The sequence below is a fragment of the Glycine max genome, chromosome 6 (assembly GCF_000004515.6).
Source record: "Glycine max cultivar Williams 82 chromosome 6, Glycine_max_v4.0, whole genome shotgun sequence".
Classification (NCBI taxonomy): Eukaryota; Viridiplantae; Streptophyta; class Magnoliopsida; order Fabales; family Fabaceae; genus Glycine; species Glycine max.
In genome coordinates this window covers 3,090,150-3,112,456 of record NC_038242.2, presented here as the reverse complement: position 1 = coordinate 3,112,456, position 22,307 = coordinate 3,090,150, and the positions used below count along the sequence as shown (strand labels likewise).

General features: G+C 32.6%; 3 protein-coding genes and 1 pseudogene across 7 annotated transcripts; all 4 read left to right on the top strand.

Annotated features, from left to right (window-relative positions):
- Positions 1-1,581: 1,581 nt before the first annotated feature.
- On the top strand, positions 1,582-3,363 carry LOC100787276 (uncharacterized acetyltransferase At3g50280). The gene has a single exon (XM_003528250.5). It carries the CDS (start codon positions 1,754-1,756, stop codon positions 3,125-3,127), a length of 1,374 nt encoding a protein of 457 aa, XP_003528298.1. The 5' UTR covers positions 1,582-1,753; the 3' UTR covers positions 3,128-3,363.
- Positions 3,364-3,450: 87 nt separating this feature from the next.
- On the top strand, positions 3,451-5,420 carry LOC100789219 (uncharacterized acetyltransferase At3g50280-like; annotated as a pseudogene).
- A 1,137-nt stretch (positions 5,421-6,557) lies between these two features.
- Positions 6,558-8,758, top strand: LOC102664428 (uncharacterized). The gene is made up of 2 exons (XM_006581183.3): positions 6,558-7,459; positions 8,021-8,758. The coding sequence occupies exons 1-2, from the start codon at positions 6,975-6,977 to the stop codon at positions 8,025-8,027; spliced, it is 492 nt and encodes a 163-aa protein (XP_006581246.1). The 5' UTR covers positions 6,558-6,974; the 3' UTR covers positions 8,028-8,758.
- A 5,787-nt stretch (positions 8,759-14,545) lies between these two features.
- LOC100783014 (probable E3 ubiquitin-protein ligase RHG1A) lies at positions 14,546-22,078 on the top strand. 5 transcript variants are annotated; one of them, XM_006581181.3, is made up of 7 exons: positions 14,546-14,793; positions 15,197-15,297; positions 15,761-17,556; positions 18,474-18,524; positions 21,282-21,383; positions 21,517-21,657; positions 21,740-22,078. In XM_006581181.3, exons 3-7 carry the CDS (start codon positions 15,856-15,858, stop codon positions 21,869-21,871), a joined length of 2,127 nt encoding a protein of 708 aa, XP_006581244.1. In that variant the 5' UTR covers positions 14,546-14,793; positions 15,197-15,297; positions 15,761-15,855; the 3' UTR covers positions 21,872-22,078. The 5 variants fall into 5 exon arrangements, with proteins under 5 accessions (XP_006581244.1, XP_003528295.1, XP_014632733.1 ...); XM_003528247.4 differs by having other exon boundaries at positions 14,548-14,793; positions 15,150-15,297; XM_014777247.2 differs by having other exon boundaries at positions 14,548-14,793; positions 15,150-15,403.
- Positions 22,079-22,307: the final 229 nt, after the last annotated feature.

Below are 22,307 nucleotides of genomic sequence, written 5' to 3'. Positions count from 1 at the left end.
AAATAAATAGAGAATATTATATTCTCTTTAATTTATCTTCATTAAAATGAAGACCCGTTTTAATTATTTAATTAGCGACACCCAAACTAAAGAAGGAAGATGCTTCCTCTAAAAAAAAAGAAGGGAAGTTGCTAAAAAACGAGTGTGCGTTTTGAACAGTCGACGAATTTGCTATTTCAATTAAGTTTTTTTTTTCTCATTTTATTTTTTTAATAATTTAATTAAAATTAATTTATTATATAATTATTCAATCATAGATTAATATAGATGACAGAATTATTAATTTATAACACATAATATTGTGTGTGTATATTATAGTTTTGTTAACTAAATCTAAAAAAATTATAATACATATAATATTATATATGTTTCATTCGTGTATTTTAATAAAACATTTCAAGATTAAAAAGATACTACCTTTATGCTGTTCCACCTTAATGTTAATGTCACATTTTCCAAGAGTTTACTAGTAAATCTCAAACTCAAACTAAACTCAATAAGAAACATGAGTAGTATTTTATAATCGATCTGGATAACTTTATGATTCCTATAATTGTAACTTTTAATAATATTTAACATAAAAGCACCCTCATTAAAAAAAAAAAACTCCTTAAAAAGCACGAGTTCAAATGTGAAAGCAAAATATTCTGAATTACGAGTACTATGCTCTAATGGGCATTTGTGTTAAAAAGCACGACTTTAAATGTGAAAGCAAAATATGCTGTTTGCATAACGGATTCTAAGGTGAAGTTTCAACTTTAGTGTCTCATGGGTGAGATTCATTTTTTCCCGGCTTTAACCAGTTTTTAATTTATTAAATTTATGAAAATGCCCCAATTTTTTAAGACTTCTTTACTATCCTTTATTGGATATTATAAAAGAAAACCCATCGGCACAAAATTGTTTAATTCCCCAAGTAAGCTTATCTTTATATTACTATATTTTTTTTTAATGGTCGATGCTTGTTTATAACCCCATTCTCCCGAAATAGTGATGGTTGACGGTAGTTTCTTTGAAATTCATGAGCTAAGGTGTGTGTGCGTGTGGATATTGAAATGTTTGGTCTTCTTGACTTAGCAGGGTGCGTCACTATGACCTATTCGAAACCAAGGTGAAGGTGTGAAGCTCATTCACATTCCTCATAAGATTTTACTAATTCAAGGTTAGCTCATTGCATCACCGTATCCTACATCTTTGGAATTTTTCATCTCCTTCTTCTTTAAAACGAAAAATAAACTAAAATTAATTAAACATGCAACGAATAAATACGTAAGTAAAATATGGAGATTCAAAAAACAATTCAACTTGCTATTTTTTGGTTTGACATCGACAACAAAAGATCGAATCTCCCATATTAGCCAGCCATTCTTCGTTTTCCCCTTTCTAAATTCACTTTACATTTTTGCATATTTGCCCAAAATCTTCTTTAATATTGTGGTCAAAGGGTAAATTTTAAATCACAGTTTCAAACGGTACCCGGTGAAAAATCTCAGCCGCTGAATATTAAATTAATATATCCAACGGTCACCGGTGACGCAAGAAAGTTAAAAGTTCACCTTAGAATCCGTTCTGTTTGCATATCCAGAGTTTTGTAGCAAAACTCAAAAACGCATTTGCTTTTTCCTCCCCCGGTCATTCTCTAATACCTTTGCATGTACATCCATACTATTTATACATATAGAGTAACGATTTCTTGGATCAGAGTTCTCAAAGGAAATTAATAATACTAAATCTCTAAGCCTATCTCTGCATCATGATTACCCCTGTCGTTCGACGCATTTCAGAATGCTTCGTCAAACCACATGGTTTAACCGAAATGTCAAACCAAACATGTCATTTAACCCATTGGGATATTGCTATGTTGTCTATGCACTATATCCAGAAGGGTCTACTCTTTAAGAAACCCACCCCACTTGTTGATCGACATGATTTCATTGGGAATCTGTTGGGAAAGCTCAAACACTCTCTTTCTCTCACCCTCTCCCATTTCTATCCATTAGCCGGTCGCCTTGTCACCCACCAAACCCAAAACCCTCCCTCTTACACTGTTTCCGTTGATTGCAAAAATAGTGATGGAGCCAGATTCATCTATGCAACTCTGGATATGACCATATCTGATATCCTCTCCCCAGTTGACATCCCACTCGTTGTTCAGTCATTGTTTGACCACCACAAAGCACTCAACCATGATGGCCACACCATGCCCCTGTTGTCCATCCAAGTCACTGAGCTAGTTGATGGTGTTTTCATAGGTTGTTCCATGAACCACTCTGTCGGTGATGGCACTTCTTATTGGAACTTTTTCAATACATGGTCTCACATCTTTCAAGCTCAAGCTCAAGGCCATGAAACTGATCTTCCCATTTCACACCGACCCATTCACAGTCGCTGGTTTCCTAATGATTGTGCTCCACCAATCAATCTTCCTTTCAAACACCATGACGAGTTTATCAGCAGATTTGAAGCACCCTTGATGAGGGAGAGAGTTTTCCAGTTTTCAGCAGAGTCTATTGCAAAACTGAAAGCAAAGGCCAACATGGAGTCCAATACCACCAAAATCTCTTCGTTTCAATCCCTATCAGCCCATGTTTGGAGATCCATAACTCGTGCATGCTCCCTACCATATGAGCAAAGAACAAGTTGCAGGTTAACCGCAAACAGTCGAACAAGAATGGAACCACCTCTGCCTCAGGAATACTTTGGAAACTCAGTTAATAGAGTGAGTGCAGAAACAACAGTAGGGGAATTACTTGAGAATGATTTAGGATGGGCTGCATGGAAGTTGCACATGGCTGTTGCAAACCATAACAACAAAGTGGTGTTGCAATCACTCAAAGAGTGGTTACAGTCTCCTTTGATCTATCAAATTGGTCAAGCCATGGACCCGTACGTTGTGTTGATAAGTAGCTCACCCAGGTTCAACATGTATGGGAATGAGTTTGGAATGGGAAAAGCAGTGGCGGCAAGAAGTGGATATGCGAACAAATTTGATGGAAAAGTGACATCATACCCAGGTCGTGAAGGAGGGGGAAGCATCGATTTGGAAGTGGGCCTTTTACCACATATAATGAGCGCTCTTGAATCAGACAGGGAGTTTATGAATGCTGTTTCGGTTTCCAATCTCTGATGCTCGTTTGCTAAAATGTTCGCAGTATTTGGCAGTTCAACAGCTCAAATATGATTATTTCTGTCATTTTAAACGCTGTTAAATCTTTATTAGTGAAGTGATGCATTTATCTTCTAAGCAATAGATTTTTCGCTCCTCCCACGGAGAAATATCTAGGCTCCCTTGCGCAATGATTGTTGAGTTTTTGTCACATGAAAGAAATATATGTTTTAGAGAATAGTTTTTTAAGGATTGAAGGAAATTGCGTTATTTGATTGGAAACAACACAAATACAAATTCAACAACTATATACAAGGAAATGAGGGAACTCCCATAATCATAAGATATCATATGAATAACATAAAACACGAAAATTCCAAAAATCCTATGACAGGAAAAACATAATAACATGGAACTAAGAAACTCTCGTTGACTGATAAGATCAGAATCAAAGATGTTCAGAGTGAACCAAGAGTGTTGATTGATGCTATTGTCGCGTCTAGAGTGGATGCATATAAGATTCTGGCGGAAATCGCCTCTAGTGGTGTTGGTGATGGAAACATTTTCATTTTCAAAATTTTGGCGGTTAAAAATATTGTCATTTTTAATATTGTTGCAGTGTTAGAGAATTTAGAATTAATGGAGTTTGATGGTTTAACAATTTTCTTTTATATGGCACAAATATCCTAGCATTTGATACAAGAAGATTAAAACAATTAAAATGATTGAATAAGTGTTTGATGTATCATATATCTTCAAACATCTGATTTTTCAGCATCGTATATCTCTAAGTTTTTATGCATCAAGATTATAATGACGCAATAAGTCCCACCACTACAAAGAATACCCACATAAAATGTAAAGTGCAACGCGTACTATCATATCAATGTCATTATAGTCAATGCAAACGACGCTAACCTTTTTTTTAATGAAGCCGCAGCACCCCAACGAAGTTCCAAACCAGATCTGGAATTTAACAGATTGGGATATTGCTATGTTGTCTACCAACTATATTCAGAAGGGCCTTCTCTTCAAGAAGCCAGCAACTCTTGTTGATCAACAAGATTTCATGGAAAATCTGTTGGAGAAGCTCAAACGCTCTCTTTCTCTCACCCTCTCCCATTTCTATCCTTTGGCTCTGGTCGCCGAGTCACCCACCAAACCCAAGACCCTCCCTCTTATTCTGTTTTCGCTGATTGCGACGTCAACAGTGATGGAGCCAGATTCATCCATGCAGCTCTGGATATGACCATATCTGATATCCTCTCCCCAGTTGACGTCCCACTCGTTTGTTCAGCCATTGTTTGACCAACACAAAGCACTCAACCATGATGACTACACCATGCCCCTGTTGTCCATCCAAGTCACTGAACTAGTTGATGCTGTTTTCATAGGTTGTTCCATGAACCACGTTATTGGCCATGCAACTGATGTGCCCATCGACAATCGTTGGTTTCCAAAAGATTGCGCTCCACCAATAAATCTCCCTTTCAAGCATCATGACGAGATTATTAGCAGATATGAAACACCCTTGCTGAGATAGAGAAGCTTTCACTTTTCAGCAGAATCTATTGCAAAACTGAAAGCAAAGGCCAACTCGGAGTCCAATACCCCCAAAATCTCTTCGTTCCAATCATTATCAGCGCTTGTTTGGAGATCCAACTTGCAGGTTGGCCGCAAATAATCGATCAAGAATACTTTGGAAATTCAATTCATGTAGTGAGTGCAGAAACCACGACAAGGGATTGCTTGAGAAAGGTCTAGGATGGGCAGCATGGAAGTTGCACCAGGCTGTTGCTAGAGTGGTGCTGCAATCTCTCAAAGTGTGGTTAGAGTCTCCTTTCGTAATTCAAATAGGTCGTTTCTTTGACCCCCTACTGTGTGATGATGGGTGGCTCGCCCAGGTTAAGTGTGTATGGAAATGAATTTGGAATGGGAAAAGCGGTGGCGGCAAGAAGTGGTAATGCCAACAAATTTGATGGGAAAGTGACATCATAGCCAGGCCGTGAAGGAGGTGGAAGCATTGCTGGAATCAGATGAGGAGTTCATGAATGCAGTTTCGGTGTCTAATCCCTTGTACTAGTTCACTAATCTGCCTTGTGCTTCACAGTACTCATCCTTAAAATAAGATCATTTGTATTTTACTAAGGTGTTTTTATTTATCTTTTAAGGAGAAATATCACTTAGTAATTTGTATTCATTAATAAAGTATTTTTAATTTTTTCCTCTTTCATTTGCCTTAAGTTTTTTTTTTTTTTTATCACATTCTGAATTGTATTTCTTTATTTCTTTCTCTTATTGTTTAATGTTTTCCCTTATAACTTTATCAATAAAGAAAAATAATAGATGTTTAATTATTATTTTTTGGTAATATTAAGGTGTTAATATATCGTTATTTAATCAAGAAGTGGTCATTTTCAAATAATTTACCAATATGTGATGATTTAACTAGTGGTTAACAAAATTATCACTTAACATGAATAAAAATATATTTTATTTTTATATGATCAAATAAATATAAAAATTTATGAGAATAAAATTATTATCTTTAAATTTTATGGGAATTCTAAATCCTAAACTAATAAATTAATACTTGTTGATAAAAAATTAGTGTTGGAATAAAATCACATTTGATAAATTTATATGCATGATTTTAATGAAAAAAGAGGAGAAAAAATAAATAGAAGAAGAAGAAAAACTCAAAAACTTATAAGGATAGTTTAATCCCAGTTAGATGTAAATAAATATACTTTTCATGAATTCTTTTATTATTTTATTTTGATCGTTATTTTAGTATGATTTTAAAATAACTTATAGTGGTATGTATTATATAATCTAATCATGATATTGATTATTTAAATTATTAATTTTTTTTTGCAAATTAAACCTGAGAACTTTATAGCAAATTTTTAATTTTAGTTTTAATTTAATATTTCATTAAAAGACCATTTTATTCATAATTTTTTAATTCAATCCCTAATTTTCTAAAATATGAATGCTAGACTGTGACTCCGTCTTCTTCCTCCTAATGAAATCCCCATTTAAAGTTTCGACCCATAGGAGACGATTGTTTTGGGTTATCACCATTTAATCCCCATTTAATTTGGATAGAAAATTGCAAATAATGCAAACGAATCAGACAAAGAAAAGTAAGAAATTAGACTTGAACGTGCAGTTATTTTCTTAACTCTGATCTGCATTCGAGATGGATTTTGAATCCTCAACTGCCAACGGGTGTTTTACAACATTATTACACACACAAACGAAATTAAATCAGAGAAAGAAAAACGAAAAGAGGAGGAAGAAGACGGAATCACTAAGGCTAGGAATTAGGAAAGTAGGGATTGAATTAGAAAAATTAGAGATAAAGTCATATTTTAATAAAACATTAAATTAAAAATTAAAATATAAAATTTGTTATAAGATCTTCAGATTTAAATTACAAAAAGAAAAATTTAAATTTAATTTGTTAATGTGATTAAATAATTTACATGATGACGTTTTATGATTGAAATTAATGTAATATCCATGGGAACCTAAGTAACAGCCTTTTATTTTATAGAAAAATAAAGCCAAACACTTGCAAAACGGATGCAACGTCTCCTAGATGCTGGAGTGGAGTCCCACCCACGCCACTAAGAAAATAAGCAAGTTTTTCCATGATGGCTCCACAATCGAGTCAAATTATATGTTTCTCACACATCAGTTTATTGTGATCTTCTAGCTATGAGGAATTATACCGTGTCAGATTCATTAGATTTTAAATGAACGATTGAAAATTTGTATCTTTTTGTTTTTCCCAATTTAATCCTATCCCTATCCCCTTCTCTCTCACTTGGAGATTACGAACCTTCGAAAGCACTCAACAATGGCCGTCAAATTTCAACACACAAAAAAAAAACACCAAACACCAGTCAACAACATCACCATCACCACCACTTTCTCTTCCACAACCCTCCTCCAATCGTCGGCACCACTGTCAAAGTCGTCGCTCCTTTGCATCGCTGCTTCAGAGTTCAGACCTCCATATGTTTTCAGCACTAAGAGCCAACGCGGCGACGACACCACTGTGGCCACAACAACGTCATCGAAGAAGGAACCACCGCAGCATACCAGGAAACCCACCACTAACCATCACAAGCCATTATCGCGCCGCAACGACAAGTCTCGCTCTTTTTCTCGGATCTGGAAGCTAGAAATTACCCCTCTTTCTCGAATTAAAAAAAAAAAAAACAGATACACCCAAATAATCAGCGACCGACTTCTCCCTCGACCTCGACCCCGACCAAGATCTTCTTCAGCCTCTGTCTCTCTGACGTCAACCACCACGTCACCAATGTCGTTATCATTGAGGTTAAAATGAACTTCTAATTCTAGGAGCAACTAAAATTATTTAGCTTATCCAAAAAATTAATTTTAACATATGCATAAATTAATTTTAGCATATGAAAAAACTTTTTTTTCTGTAAGTGTTTGTATATTTCTTTCTTATTTACTATTTTTCCATTTTAACCTACTTATGTATTATAAGTTAGGAATATATAATTTGGAGAGTGAAGAGACTCCTAATCTTATTCTCTCAATTAAATATTCTCAACATTCTTTTTATTTTCTCTTATGAATATGTATTTCACACATTTCTTTCACAGTTAGCTAGAAAATTATCTCTTTCAATTGTCTGAGTATATACAAACTTATATTATAAAGATTAAAAATGAACAAAAAGAATTTACAAAAATCAAAATTTGAAAAATATCATCTTATAGAAACTAAAGTTAAAAAAAATGAATTTATAGGGATAAAAAATTAAAAAACGCTAATTTACAGGGGCCAATAATATATTAAGCCTTATTTGTATACTTGAAATTTTTAATTGCCCATTTCTTTCAACTTATCCTATTTTGTTTGACACAGGACTTGACAGACGAAGCGTGTGTTTAGTTTTAAAAGAGATCAACAAGGACATGGATTATGCAGCTGCAGCCAGCCTCTCTACAATTTCTCTCCGTGTCAGCGTGTCTATTTTCTCTGACCTTTCTTCGTTTCACTATCATATATCTTACTTTATTTTTTTTTCATTTTTTTGTCCTTTTTTTTATTGTAGAAGCATGTACACAAAATATGCTATTACCTAGCTCATTGGAATTCTTTTTACGTAATATGCATGACGTAATGATAATTTCCTTGAACAAAAATGCTACTCAATAAACGCAAGACGTACACCAAATATTAATGAATTGAATTGATGTATAACAATTTATCGAATTTTGTCACAGTAATTATATCCAAATTGAACAAGATATATTCGTGCGTACCTTAAAAATTATCAATCTTATCACAAATGGAACAATTAATTATATCGGTGGGCAACGTCCAACACCACTAGAAGTTGTCTGCTGATAGTTATATGGTGCTTTCCGTGTTCAAGCAACGTTGCAGCCGTTACAAATAGGATTACCAGCCATGCATATATGGCTAGAAACTCATTTGGGTTTCCTACGGCTATTTGAGAATGAGAAAAACATTGAGCAGATAAGAGATGAAGGAGTGGGGGAGAATACGGGTGGTGAAGAAAGGGAGGAGGGTAGTGTGTGATACGTAAGTAGGAATGAGGTTGTCAGTAGTGTGTTGAGGACACGGCAGTGGTGAGTGCCATATATTGAATGATAAGAACGGAAAACATCATTTTTTAACAAAATTAGAAGAAAAATAAAGTTTAAATACATATTAATATTTGCAACAATTAACATAAAAATTATATATTACAGTAAACAAAAAATATATTTAAACTAAATTTACAATACATGTAGTAATGGTTAAGATATTCTATGTAATACATCATCATTTAACAAAGTATCATTGAATTAAAAAAAAATTTACTCACATTTTAAGAAAAAGTTAGACTATAATTAAATAAAAATATTTTCATGTATTAATAAAAACCTAATATATTTATTAGAATTATTAAAAGCAGTATAAAAAAATTTAAAAATGTGAAAAAAAAATTTTATATATAAGAATTCAATTTGTAAAATATTTCTATACAGACATTCAATAAAAAAAATGAACTTATTTTCACATCATATTATTAAATCGGATAATGAAATGAAATAGTCAAATCTTATTGGATATATGTATAACAAATGTATATAGATTTTTTATCAAAAAATATTAATAGTTAATTTTTTTCTCGAATTAAATACTAATTTCACTCAAGGTAATTGTTGTTAATCAAAAAAAAAATTGACATACAAAAAGAATTGAATATAAATTCTCTAGGTAAGTTTTGTTAAAGTAATATAGTCTTACACCATTATATTAAGGTGTGTAACCGTTGTCAATCCTTTAATTTTAATGAATTATTAATTATTAATTTATTAATTTATACGGATTAAATTCTATCTTCAATACATTATCATATTTGTAAAGATTAAATTTTTAATTATAATACTCTGGATTGTCAATATTAGTTACAGTACAGTCGTTGGGGAAAAAAATTAAAGTTATATTTGAGGATATTATCAATTATACTACTTAATTTCACACCATTATCCGACTTAAGTTTACTAATTTAGTGTGTTCAGTGATCAATTAATTGCTAAAAATTATTACTTGATAAGTGGTAATATCTACGGAAAATGGCTAAGGATAATAGATGTCCACATAATCACGTTTGTAGAAATCAGAATATTAAATGCCTGTCTATCTTAAATTTGGGAAGCATGTAAGCACGACTACTCCTTGCATAATTTCAGTGTAATTTCTCTTTCCGGGCCTTTTAGCTCCGTTGAATGTAAAAAAAAAATTAAAATTAACATCAGTTAAGAAAAAATACTTAATATTAGTTTTAAATTGTTGTTTAATCAAGTGATGTTAAAAGTGAAACACTTTAACATCAATTTTAAAACTGAAATTAAGAATGAAATTCGATATCAAGATGTGTAGAAGAAATTAATGTTGAAAGTACATTAATAGTTATACTTTTATTATTATATTTTAAGAAATAAACACCCATAATTATCATTTTATCTCTATTAAGGCTTAAACTTTTTTTATTATAATAATTCCTTTTGTTATCTTGTTGTTGATAATTAAAAAAAAAATGCATAATCTATGACCATGAGATTGGAAATACTCATAGTTAACAATGTAGTTATATTTGACAAAATTAACTTAAAAAGATAGTTAGAAGTTGAAAGGTTACTTATTAAATTAAATTATAAGTGTTCGATAAAATTAATTGTTGAAGTAATTAAAAAATAATAAAATTATAATTTATTTTAAAAAAATAAATAAAAAATTTGATAAATATATTAAAGATAAAAATAAAAGAAAATATGAAAAACTAGAAACTGATATTTTAAAAATTTTTACTAGTAATATTTTAAAAAATACTAGAAACTATTGAGAAACTAATAAAAAAGTTTATTTATCAAATAATTAAATAAATTTTTCAACTAATAAAAAAAACTATTGCTCAACATAATGTTAATATCCTTGATATTTACAGGTGTGGACTGAACATATACGTGCAAATTAAGAATACATGCTCGCGGGCTTGTATAATGACCATAATTAACTCGGGTTATTGTTATTTTCGTTTCTATTTTTTCTAACTATACTTCCCTTTTTTAAAAAGAGAAAATAAAATTATTTAAATAATCTTTTTTTAGACTTTCTTTTCTCTCTAGCATACTCTATTTCATAACAACATATTTTTCTCTCTTTCACTCCCTTCATCTCCCTTCAATATCTCTTGTCTCCATCTTCCTTTATTTCCCTCTTACTCAGTCTCTTGCCCTATATATTGTTAGATTTTCTCATCCTCCAAACTCTAATGTAGTATATTTATGTTCTCAACTAATTAAATTTCTCCATTGCTTTATTTTTGTCCACTCACACAATACCATTAATGCTTCTCATTTCATATATGCATATATGTAGTAGCATAGAATTAGATCTTAAATTTATTCAAGTAGTTTTTTAGAGTCATTCAGATTAAAGGATCAATATCAATTACATGTTTTATCAACTTCAATTGTTTTACTTTTGTACAATTTTTTCTTTATAGAATTTTTAATGGTTCTAGTATTTTGTTTGAATTTTTCTTAATGTTTTGTTAAACATCATGAAAAGTATTTTCATAGTATTATTTTTTAACATTCTGAAAAAGTATTTTCCGGAACACAAAAAGAATAGTTTAAAAAATACTTTTTGAAATGTTAAAAATAAAATTATGTTTCGGAGAAAAAGAATAGTTTAGAAAATACCTTTTGAAATGTTAAAAATAAAAGTATTTTCGAGAACACAAAAAGAATAGTTTAGAAAATACTTTTTGAAATGTTAAAAATAAAAGTATTTTCTAGAACACAAAAAGAATAGTTTAAAAAATACTTTTTAAAATGTTAAAAATAAAATTATGTTTCGGAGAGTATATTTCAGAATGTCAAAAACAAAACATTGTTCTGAAGAATACATTCCATAATAATGGTTATGTATCAAGGGATATGTATGATAGTAAGAAAATCAAATGAGAGTATACTTAGCAGAAAAGAGCAGAGTGGATATAGCAATGGGATTGGTTAAATGCTGCATATATATGCGGAAAATTTTGGCAGATTTCCATGTGCTTATCTGAAGAGCAAGCTGGAATTTGTTTAAAGGCATCCCTACAATCCTTTAATTTACAAGCTCCATCAATGAATGTGTGATTCTGTGTATGAATCAAGGTATTGTATAGCAGTATTGGGATTCCATACTTACAGCACACACAGCTCAACATAAAGAATTGCTGAAGGCAGAAATATAATTTTGGCTTAAAGTTAACAAGCTAATTTTTTTTTTCTTTGTCAATTCAAGCGATAATGATAATATAATTTTTCCAAGTAAATAGAAAAATGCAATTCAGGAGACGATACAGTTGGACTTTGTAATATCAGAAAATTCAGCGGAGTATAAACTCATTAAACTGACTAGAATTAGTATCGTCTAATTGCAAAAATAAATTTTAGATTATTAATATAAATTATGAAAATAATTAAGTTTATGCTATTTTAATTTAGATATTAGCCACGTTGCTATATCCCTATGATATTAATTTATGCTTACTTGGTGTCCATATGAGAGATCCCTATGTTATGTGGTAAATTAAACCTTATCCACACAGAAAGGAACTGTTTTTCACTCCGCTGTTCATGATTCCATTTGATGTAACAAGCATGGCCGGATTCCATATGCTCTTACATGCTTTTGTCATTAAAATGCACCAGAAACCTCTTCTTCCAGTTCACAATATTGTAAAGTGTAAATATAATCAGCAATATATATATATATATATATATATATATATATATATATAGAAATTTATTATTTTTCATTTCTTAAAAAATATAAATAATATAATATTATTTGATTATATAAAATATAATTATAATTATATTATTACAATACAAAATATATAAATGTAATAATTTTTGCGATAGTATAAAATATATCAATATTTGAATATATTATTTTTTTATACAAAATTTTAAATGAGGGAAAGACGTGTCCCTTTGTAAGGTCAGAAAAGACTATCAATCTTAACAAACATTTACAATAAATTTTACATATCGTTGAATACTTGAACCTAAATCACAGCTAGTGTTTATAGTGCAATTATAGTTTATCAATTAGTTTATATAATAATAATAATAATAATAATAATATACAATGCGATAACTTTGGGAAAAAAATATTGTTTGGTCAACACACTCAGTATAAATAAAACAGATGTTAAGTTATTATTTTTTAAAAAGTAAGTAATTACTTTTTGGGTAAAATATGTTTAAGATCCCTCTAAAATTTTGAAAAATATTAATTTTATTTTAATAATTTTTTTTATTAATTTAATATATGTAAAAACAAAAAATATTTTTATTTGATGCTTTATATAAATTTCATTAAATAGTCCCCTGTTAATTATTTCTTTAAGTGCATTCAAAATACACCAAGGAAAGATGAGAAAAACTTATGAAGACTAAAATTAATACTTTCTCTTTCTTAGCTTATTTTTTACTCATCTTTCTCTTTCTTGTTTATTTTTTACACCAAATGTTTTATCACCGAAAATCAACAAAATTGTTTTATTTTTTACATAAACTAAATTAATAAAAAAACTTATGAGAATAAAATTAATAATTTTTAAATTTTAGATTACATCATTCATATTTTACCCTTAATTTTCTTAATCAGGTACAATCTAAAAAAAATCATTAATATTATAAAAACATATATAAATCAATAAAGTTAATGTCCCAAATCTTCCTCTCTCTCTTTCTTACTTGGTCAACGTCATTTTTATTTGTTTATTTCTATTTATAAATGTATATCAAATAAGTACTAAATGCAATCTTAATTTCTTTCCTTTAAAATAAACTCATTTAGTCTTCAAAATTGCAAAAGTCAATTAGTTAACTTATTGAATTTATAAAATATTCTTTATTTCAATAGTTTGTTTTTTATTGTAAAATAGCAGTAAAATAAAAATAACCCACCGTACTAACACAGCACAATAAACAAGAAAGAGAAAGATGAGTCCTTGGCATGGTGTAGATGTGAACACAAAAGGGAGATGGGGGCTGCATTCAGCAGAACCTCCAACACCGATAATTTATTAACATCATTATTATTTGCTTTGTTTGGGGACAGAGCCAGACCCATATGGATTGAGTAAGGTCAGAGCTAAAGATACAGACCTCACCTCCCCTCATTTGGTAAGCGCCCAAACAGGGCAGAGGGCACCCACTTTCTCATTACAGAAATTACCACCTATTAATTACTGTTACTAATAATATTATCTGTTCTTACATGCCTAATTACCAATCTAATAGTAATTTCATTTATTCTCCTTTCCATTAATTTAATTTAGGAGGTGTATTGAATGTGAATTTTAAAAAGTATGTAAAAATATTATGACTTATTAATTTTTTTTATAAAATTTTAATAGATTTATATCCTAAGAATTTAAAAGATTTGAAAAAGATTTTATAAATTTATAAGATTGGAAAGAATTATGTGATTTTTCAGAAATGTATTTAAAATTATAAGAAAATAATTTAACAAAGTATCAAGAGTTAGAATAAAATTGTTTGATAAATATTTTATTTTTAAAAATTTGATGAAATTTATTAAAATTTGTATATTTTAAAAAACTAAAAGACTTTTTATAAAATATAAACAATTCTAATAGAATACTACCAAATTTTATTATTTTTTATATAAAATCTTAATTAAATATAACAAGAATTATTTATAATATTTTCAAAATTCTAATTAAATATCACGACATTTTATATAAAAAAGTCTTTTAAAAACTTTTAAAATTCTAATATAATACAGCTTAATATCTCTTGGATTGTTTTGTAAATTAAAGATTATTACATTGCATTTTATTTTATTGTTGTTTTTTTCTTTTCAGTTTTCTATCTGATTTTGATATCCTCCGCCATCCAACGTCTTCTCTTCTCTCTCCCTTTTGTCACTGTGTTCTTGCCTTTCTTTGTTTTCTTCTCACCAGTAGGAAAGGGAACAATAAATCGAATAAAAGAAGCACCCCATATCCAACATGGGTGCTTTCTTTCTCTATTTATTCTGAGTCACGCATACCTTGATTCTCCAATTAGATCGGCCCTTTTCCATTTCATCCGGTGAGTTTCTTCCATTTAACCTGCGTTTCTTTTATGGTCTGATCAGTGGATGATTTGCTGCGGTTCAGAAATTTATCAAGTTTGAATTTTTCATGGTTTGTTTTGTTTTTATTTATTTATTTTGGACGGGATTTCTTAGGATGGTTGATTTTGGATTATGCTGGTTTTATTGGTCCATTTCTTTTTCAATCTCTTTAATTCAGTTTGGTCTTGTGCCAATTGAACCCAGTTGGGTGTTTTCAATATTGGAGCTGATCTTGTCAAAATTTTCATTTCTTTGTTTTTTCCCGATTTTATTCATTAACTTGTGTGAAAACGTGCTGACTCTGTTGTTGAGGTTTTGTCTATTTATCTAGGGGGTGAACAAATTTCTGGGACTAATCAATTGACAATGCTGCATTAGTGGGATTGGTACTGCCAGGTTCTTTAGCTGATGAAAGAGGATTGAGCTGTGCTGCTTGTGACTTGAGTGGTGCATACCTGTTCTATACGCTAATTCAGAAGGTTAGAGCATAACATTAAGAAGCACACATAACCTGATCTTTAGTTACAGATTGACTTCTTAGTTACACATTGACTTTATCAATTGTGATGACCTTCCTGTGTTGAGGTATGCTTATTTTGTAATTTTGTTTCTTAATTGTTGAGTTTGCCATATGCTCTGATACTTTTGTTGATATGAGGTTTTACTGAAGCACATGAGGATTACATGAGTGTTGTTAAATGGCGGCACCATGGCTGTTATGGCAGAATGGTATGGCAGATTTTTTGCCAACCGCCATAGGCAATTTGTGAAGGGAGGCCCGCTATGGCAGCGCCATAGGCCGCAATGGCGTGTCTATATGGCAGAATTTTGGCCTTCTGCCATTGATAACATATTTGCATCTTATGTGAACATTTTCTTGCATATTTTTGTTGCATAATTGTCAAGTTTGCCTAATGAACATTTTCTTGTTTTGTTGAACAGCTCTGCCAAATTTAGTGTCTGACTTACTGCTTTATTGAGGGATTCATTTCATATATTTAATTATATTGAGTTGGGAAAACCAATAGATTCCTTCAATGCAAGGGCAGAGAGGTACAGTTGGTTCAATGCCTGAAACCTTAGAATTTGATTGTGGATCTGCATCAGGCAATTCTACCGTGGATCAGCAAATTTGCTGGAATAATGTGAATCCTGCAGAGAATCAAATACCTGATTATATACTTTCTCCTGGTGATATGAACTCATCTTATGGGAATTCCATTATTAATCGTGAATGGCAAAATTTGAGTGGATGGAGCTTAGGGGAGCCAAGTTCCAGTAATACACCAAATGAGGTTAACAATAATGAGCAAAAAAGAGAACTTGGATGGTCATCAACCATTACTGCTGGTGCATTGGCTGGTCCAAGACTAGAAGAAAGGCGCCTTGAACCAGCCAATGCTCTTTCACTAGACAATGTCAATACAGGTCCTATGTACACGCGTAGCCCCAATTCTCGTTTGATGTCCCAGAATCTCAACTTAAATGCAGGTTTAGCGGACAATGGCAGTGATAATAGTCAACATCTGGAGCTCCCTAACTTAAACAAGTCTAGTGGGTCAGCAAACGAGTGTATACCACCTAATGTTGGATCTGGTTCTTTTCTGCTTCCTTCTGGAAATAATGGCTTCCTGGTAGAAGATACTGATGGTAGGCCAGGTTGTTCTCATGATACTCGACGTGTCTCTTGTAAAAGAAAGGCTGTTGAAGGAAATAATGGACAATCTTCAGATGCTGGGAGTTCTAGCTACAGTCAGCATACAGATGGTAGTGCTTGGCACACCATTCCTACTCAGGTTAATGCTGGAAGCAGTTCAAGAAGATCTATTTCCTCAGAACAGGTAAATGCAAGACTTGGCCTGGGAATGGGGGATGGAGCATCTGAAAACGTTCCTGATTCAAACATTGCAGGAAGCTCAGAAAGCTTTCACAGGAATTTCCGTTTGAGGTTAAATCCTTCAAACCCACCAAATTCTGTTCCTCCCACTGCATTCTCAACTGGGAGCATGATTAGGCATTCTGGTGTCCCTCCATCCTCCCAAGTATCCCAAAGGCTTCATTTTGTTGATAATTCTCTGAACTTGAGGTCAGCACCACCGATAGATAATGTGGTTCCTCAAAGCCAGCCACTTGTAATTCATGTTCCTGCTTTGCCTAGGAATAGACAATCATTTAGATGGAGTGGTGGTTCTAGCTCCAGAAACATCCATTCATCAAACTCAGTTATATGCGCAGACAGGGATCAGCAGGATGCAAGCTCAAGAAGAATGTCTAGAAATATGTTAGAACATCCAGTCTTTGTACCTGCAACTGATTTAAGAAATTTAGTTCAAAATCCAACAGTTAGAGCTTCAAGTTCAAGTAGTGAAAATTTAAGTATTCCCGGAAATGTTGCTTCTTCATCACGGACTGGATCAAATCCAGCTACCAATCCCTCATCTGCCACAACTTTTTCTCGTTCTAATCCTCCACAGCATCCACGGAGGTTATCTGAATATGTTCGTCGTTCGTTGTTTTCTCCCAGTTCTGATGCTATTGGAAGTCCAAGCCATAATTATTCTTCCTTGCGCTCTGGTCTTTCTACATCTGAACCAAGGGCGTTATCATCTGGGAGTGGGGCAAACCCGAGATCAGCTTCATGGTTGGAGAGGCAAGGTGATAGTGAATTTGGAATTCCTTATTCACTACGTACTTTGGCTGTTGCAAGTGAAGGAGGAAGTAGTAGACTTGTATCTGAGGTTTGTATTCAGTTGTCTTTTCTCTTGCATTTTAATAATCATAGTTTTTACTGCTGGGAATGATTGTTGCTTTAATGATTGTATTAATTGTTTGGAGGTGTCTATAAGTGATTGGCACCATTTTCTTTGAAATTTAAATTTTTGTTCTAGAAATTTTTTAAGTGGAAATTTGTTTATTTAAAAATTGTAGCTTCAATTCCAACATATTTGGTTTGCATCATATGTGATTCCAGTGAGTTAAGACTACTTTAGTTCGTCCTAGTTGTTATTTCTTATGAACCTTACCCAACTTTATTTTCTTTTTTGTCCCAACTCCCTATTCTGTGAACAATATTTGGCTTCAAATTTATTTAAATCAAACTCCTGGCTGAAGGAGGTATGATCTTGAATATAACTGTCAATAATGATTTCTGGCAAACAAAATAAGTCTGGGAGCAAATTTGATAAATATTTTACTCCTGTGTTTGGTTGCTCTTGCACAATCATCACACTAGGTTTGATTGCATCATTTTGGCTCTACAATAGTACGATCTAGAAATGTTCAAGGTTTTTGAACCTCAATAACTTGACTATAAGGTCCATATAGATCCAAAATAGTATAAATCCAGTCAAAAACCTTTCGCCAGAGATCACAGAATACCAAAAAAAGTACTCCTAATAGCATTGTTAAAGAGGAATAAATATTTCAGTAGCTAATAAAACCACTATATACAACCTATTTTATCATAATTGAACTTGTCCCTTGAAAAGAAATGATAAATTTAGTTTTGTTTTTAATCTTTATGCAAATGTTCTATTATGCCTTCTGCTGATGATATTTGGGCTCTGTGTTATTTAAATACTCTTGCAAGCCGCAGTATTTATTTTCTTTCTTGAATAAATTTTCTTTTGTAATAACATTTTTTTCCATGGTGCAGCTCCGCAATGTTTTGGGCCTTATGCGTAGAGGTGGGAATGTGCGATTTGAGGTTAGTTATTCTAAATTAATGGTGTATATTGACAGATAGATGTTATGCCTTGGTGACTTGTTGGTCATGGGTTCGAATCCGGAAACAGTCTCTTTGCATATGCAAGGGTAAGACTGCGTACAACATCCCTCCCCCATACCTTCGCATAGCGAAGAGCCTCTGGGCAATGGGGTACGAAGTTTTTTATTGACAGATAGATGTTAAGTTTCCTTTGCCTTTATCTGATTTTCTAATAGTGCCATAATGGCTTCGAAGCTGGTTCAATCCCTATACAGATCTAATTCAAAAAATATAATTACTTGTCCTGCTCCAATGCAGGTACAATACCAAGAACTTAAAACTATACAAAAATAGTGAATTCCTGGATGTTCAACAGATCCAGGGATCTCCCCCTCCGTTTCCTGAATTACAACTTCTGTCACTTCCCTCTCTTAAATTCCTTCCTTATTTCACAGAGTAGCTGTCGACTCCTTTCATTGTGAAGTCTGTCAATTTGCTAAACACCATCGTTCAACTTTTTCTCCTAATAATAGTAAAAGTGCTAAACCTTTTGATCTTGTTCATACTGATGTGTGGGGTCTTGTGTCTATTTTCAATATCTCTGGTGCAAAATAGTTGTTTCTTTTATTGATGACCACACTAAGTAACATGGATTTTTCTCATGAAAGATAAGTCTGATGTTTTTCAATTGCTTTTAAATTTTGTCTGCATTATTTAATCACAATTTGGCAGCCAAATTAAATGATTATGTTTCAATAATGGGTGTGTTATGCTAGTTATGTTAGTAATTAGTTAGGTTAGTTAGTCAAAGAAATACAAGTTTTTTTTTTTCGGTTACATACAAGGAGTTATGTTAGAAAGAAGAGAAATGGGCTTGCAACTGATTAGACCCATTAAGGGTGTGTTTTTGTTAGCAGACCAAAGCTTCCTATTAATAGGAAAATGAATTGAGAAGAAGAGTTAGCCATTGGGGGGAATAGAATTGGGAGTGAAGGCTTTGTATAGCCTCAAGCAGTCCTTCCTGTGCCTGGTTTGGTGGAAGGTTCGCTCAGGTTATGGTATCCTTGGGATACATGCACAGTCAAGGTTTTCATACCCTTTTTATGTAACATTCTCAAGAAAGCTAACTTATAGCACCTTTGGTCTATGTACATGATATAATATAATTATTGTAGGTGATAATGACCTTGAAAAACAAATTCTAAGGGAGAAGTTAGCTACGTAGTTTGAGAAAAAGGATCTTTGGAAGCTGAAGTTGCCTACTCTAACTAAGGCATCTTTAATTCTCAAAGGAAATATGTGCTTGATCTCCTTAAATACACTGGTAAGTTGGGTTGTAAGATGTGCTTGACCATGTGTGTAAAATGCCCTTAACCAGCTAAAATACTCCTAAAGAAAGACACACCAGATAAATCTCCTTGGATTCTACCATATCTTGGAGGAGGAAACTCCAATACGTGAAATCTAATGTTAAAACCATGAGAAAGATTTTCAAGCCAATCAACTATCTGGTTCCATTTCCTATAACCATGGTCACATGCACACTTCAACATTTAACCAAGAAACATCAAATTTTCTTCACCAACACATTACGAGGATGTGAAAAACTACATCCCTTAACTGTTCTTTTTCAAGTACTTACTTTTTGAGTAATACCTTTTACCATCAATAACATTCAAGGCATTCCTTTCATCCACCTCACTTGAATCCTATAGTTTACATCTTGATAGATCAGTTTTGATGAGCCTGTGGAGGAGGTTGAAGGCTCAAGGTCTTGGAAGGTGTTTGGAAGAAAAAGAAATAGGCCAAGACTGGCAAGTCCTGAATGTCTTGTTTAGGAGTGTCTAGGACAGTTATGAAGGTTTATTTTACCGTTATGGTGTGTTTTGTTAGGAATGGCATGAGGAAGTTATTTACATTGTCTAGTTTGTTGTTTGTGGTGTGTTTGAAAGAGGTAATTTTTTGTTTGGGGGAAACCTTGTTTTGATGTGCTTGTACTCTAAACCCGGTCTTAACCAGATTGTTTATCAGTAATATAATCTTATTTTTATGTTAAAATTCGTGTCTAACACATCTCCGCTTGAAAAATCTTATTCATCTCCTCGCACACACTCCCTTTTCAAAAAAAACCAATACACCTAACACTACACTAAGATTTATTGGATTTGTTGCTAAAATATTGGTATTAAACCCGAAACTTTCGGCGGATGGCCAGTAGCCCAAACAAAGGAAAGAATCAATCATTCTTGGAGCTGTTGGTACATCATATGTAGGTCCTGTCATATCTATGTTCACTATAGTTGCTTGTGGTAGAATCTTGCATGTAATCCAAGAGTTTTTTGTTTTAGAGTATTAGCTCATGGCTGATGTTAAGGCCTCTTCTAAACCATTAGTCTGGATGCCACAGTGAGGATTCGGTCTCTAGAAAAATAATAAAGGACTCACTGCAACTAATTTATTTTTTGTTAATGTGTTCTGTGTTCAGACAAAGACACAAGTATGAGTGGGCATAACTCCATTTTCTTCAGCACCTATATGAAAGTCTATTAAACTTTCTGTGCTAACCAACCTTTGACCTCCTTCCTCAAGTGTTGTTTTTAATATATAAGTAGCTCATAATTTTATGTTAGCCAAATATATGAATTTATCTGTTCATAAACTCAGTATGGTCGGTTGCTGTTTACTATTGAGCTTAATGGGTATTTATATTAAGCTTGTAAATGCTGGTGTAAGAACCGTGTTTTCATTTTGTGACAGGATGTTGTGATCCTTGATCATCAATCATTTCTTTCTGGAATAGCTGATGTTCGTGATCGGCACAGGGATATGCGACTTGATGTTGATAACATGTCTTATGAGGTAAAATCTCATTTCTACATCTGGATGGAAATATTAATATATCTATACAACCATAGTGTCAGTTTATCCCTTATATTTCAAGTCAGTGCTTCGTTTTAGAGAGTTTCTCATGTGACATTTGTGACTATAACAGGAGTTGTTGGCTCTGGAAGAGCGCATTGGAAATGTGAGTACTGGATTGAGTGAGGAAACTGTATTGAAACACTTGAAACAGAGAAAGCACTCGGCTGAAAAAGGGCCTCAGATTGATGCAGAACCCTGTTGTGTTTGTCAGGTAAACCTGACTAAGCCGACTTATTTAAATCCCCTGCATGCTTGTGCACATTGTCTCATCACTTGATTTATGTTGTCCGCAGGAGGATTATGGTGATGAGGATGATATTGGAACGCTTGATTGTGGCCATGATTTCCATAGCAGCTGTATCAAACAGTGGTTAATGCATAAGAATCTTTGTCCCATTTGTAAGACAACGGGTTTGGCAACATGATGTATGTGACGAATCTGTCCTCAGGCAAATACCATGACCATGAAGGAAAAAAAATTGGCGCAATTTACCCAGGAAATTCTGGTGTTTGTTGCCTTGTTATACCTTGTTTTCTATCTGTAGCCTAGTAAATTGTCGTACCTGACTGACAAAGGTTTCCCCTACCCTTCTCTCCCGAATTATTAACTCAAGTTTACAAGGTTTGGTTTACGTTTATGAAATTTTTTTATATTGCTCGGATTGGATTTATGCTGAACGGAAAACTAGGTACAAAAAATATTATTCAAATATAATCGTAGGTTCTGGATTTGCGCGTTTGGGATGGTTTTATTTGTTTATTATTAAACTAAGCTCTCGTAATTGCTATTCCTTGCTTTAGTTAACGTGTGTATGATGAATATTAGAGGGTGGGGCTATCTTAGCATTGCTTAGGTTTCTC

Bases quoted from the DNA above. Each gene is read 5' to 3' on its own strand.
- LOC100787276 (XM_003528250.5), top strand. From the start codon at position 1,754: ATGATTACCCCTGTCGTTCGACGCATTTCAGAATGCTTCGTCAAACCA.
- LOC100783014 (XM_006581181.3), top strand. From the start codon at position 15,856: ATGCAAGGGCAGAGAGGTACAGTTGGTTCAATGCCTGAAACCTTAGAA. The intron at 17,557-18,473 runs GTTTGTATTCAG...TCCATGGTGCAG, and splicing joins GTAGTAGACTTGTATCTGAG to CTCCGCAATGTTTTGGGCCT. The intron at 18,525-21,281 runs GTTAGTTATTCT...ATTTTGTGACAG, and splicing joins GTGGGAATGTGCGATTTGAG to GATGTTGTGATCCTTGATCA.
- LOC102664428 (XM_006581183.3), top strand. From the start codon at position 6,975: ATGGCCGTCAAATTTCAACACACAAAAAAAAAACACCAAACACCAGTC.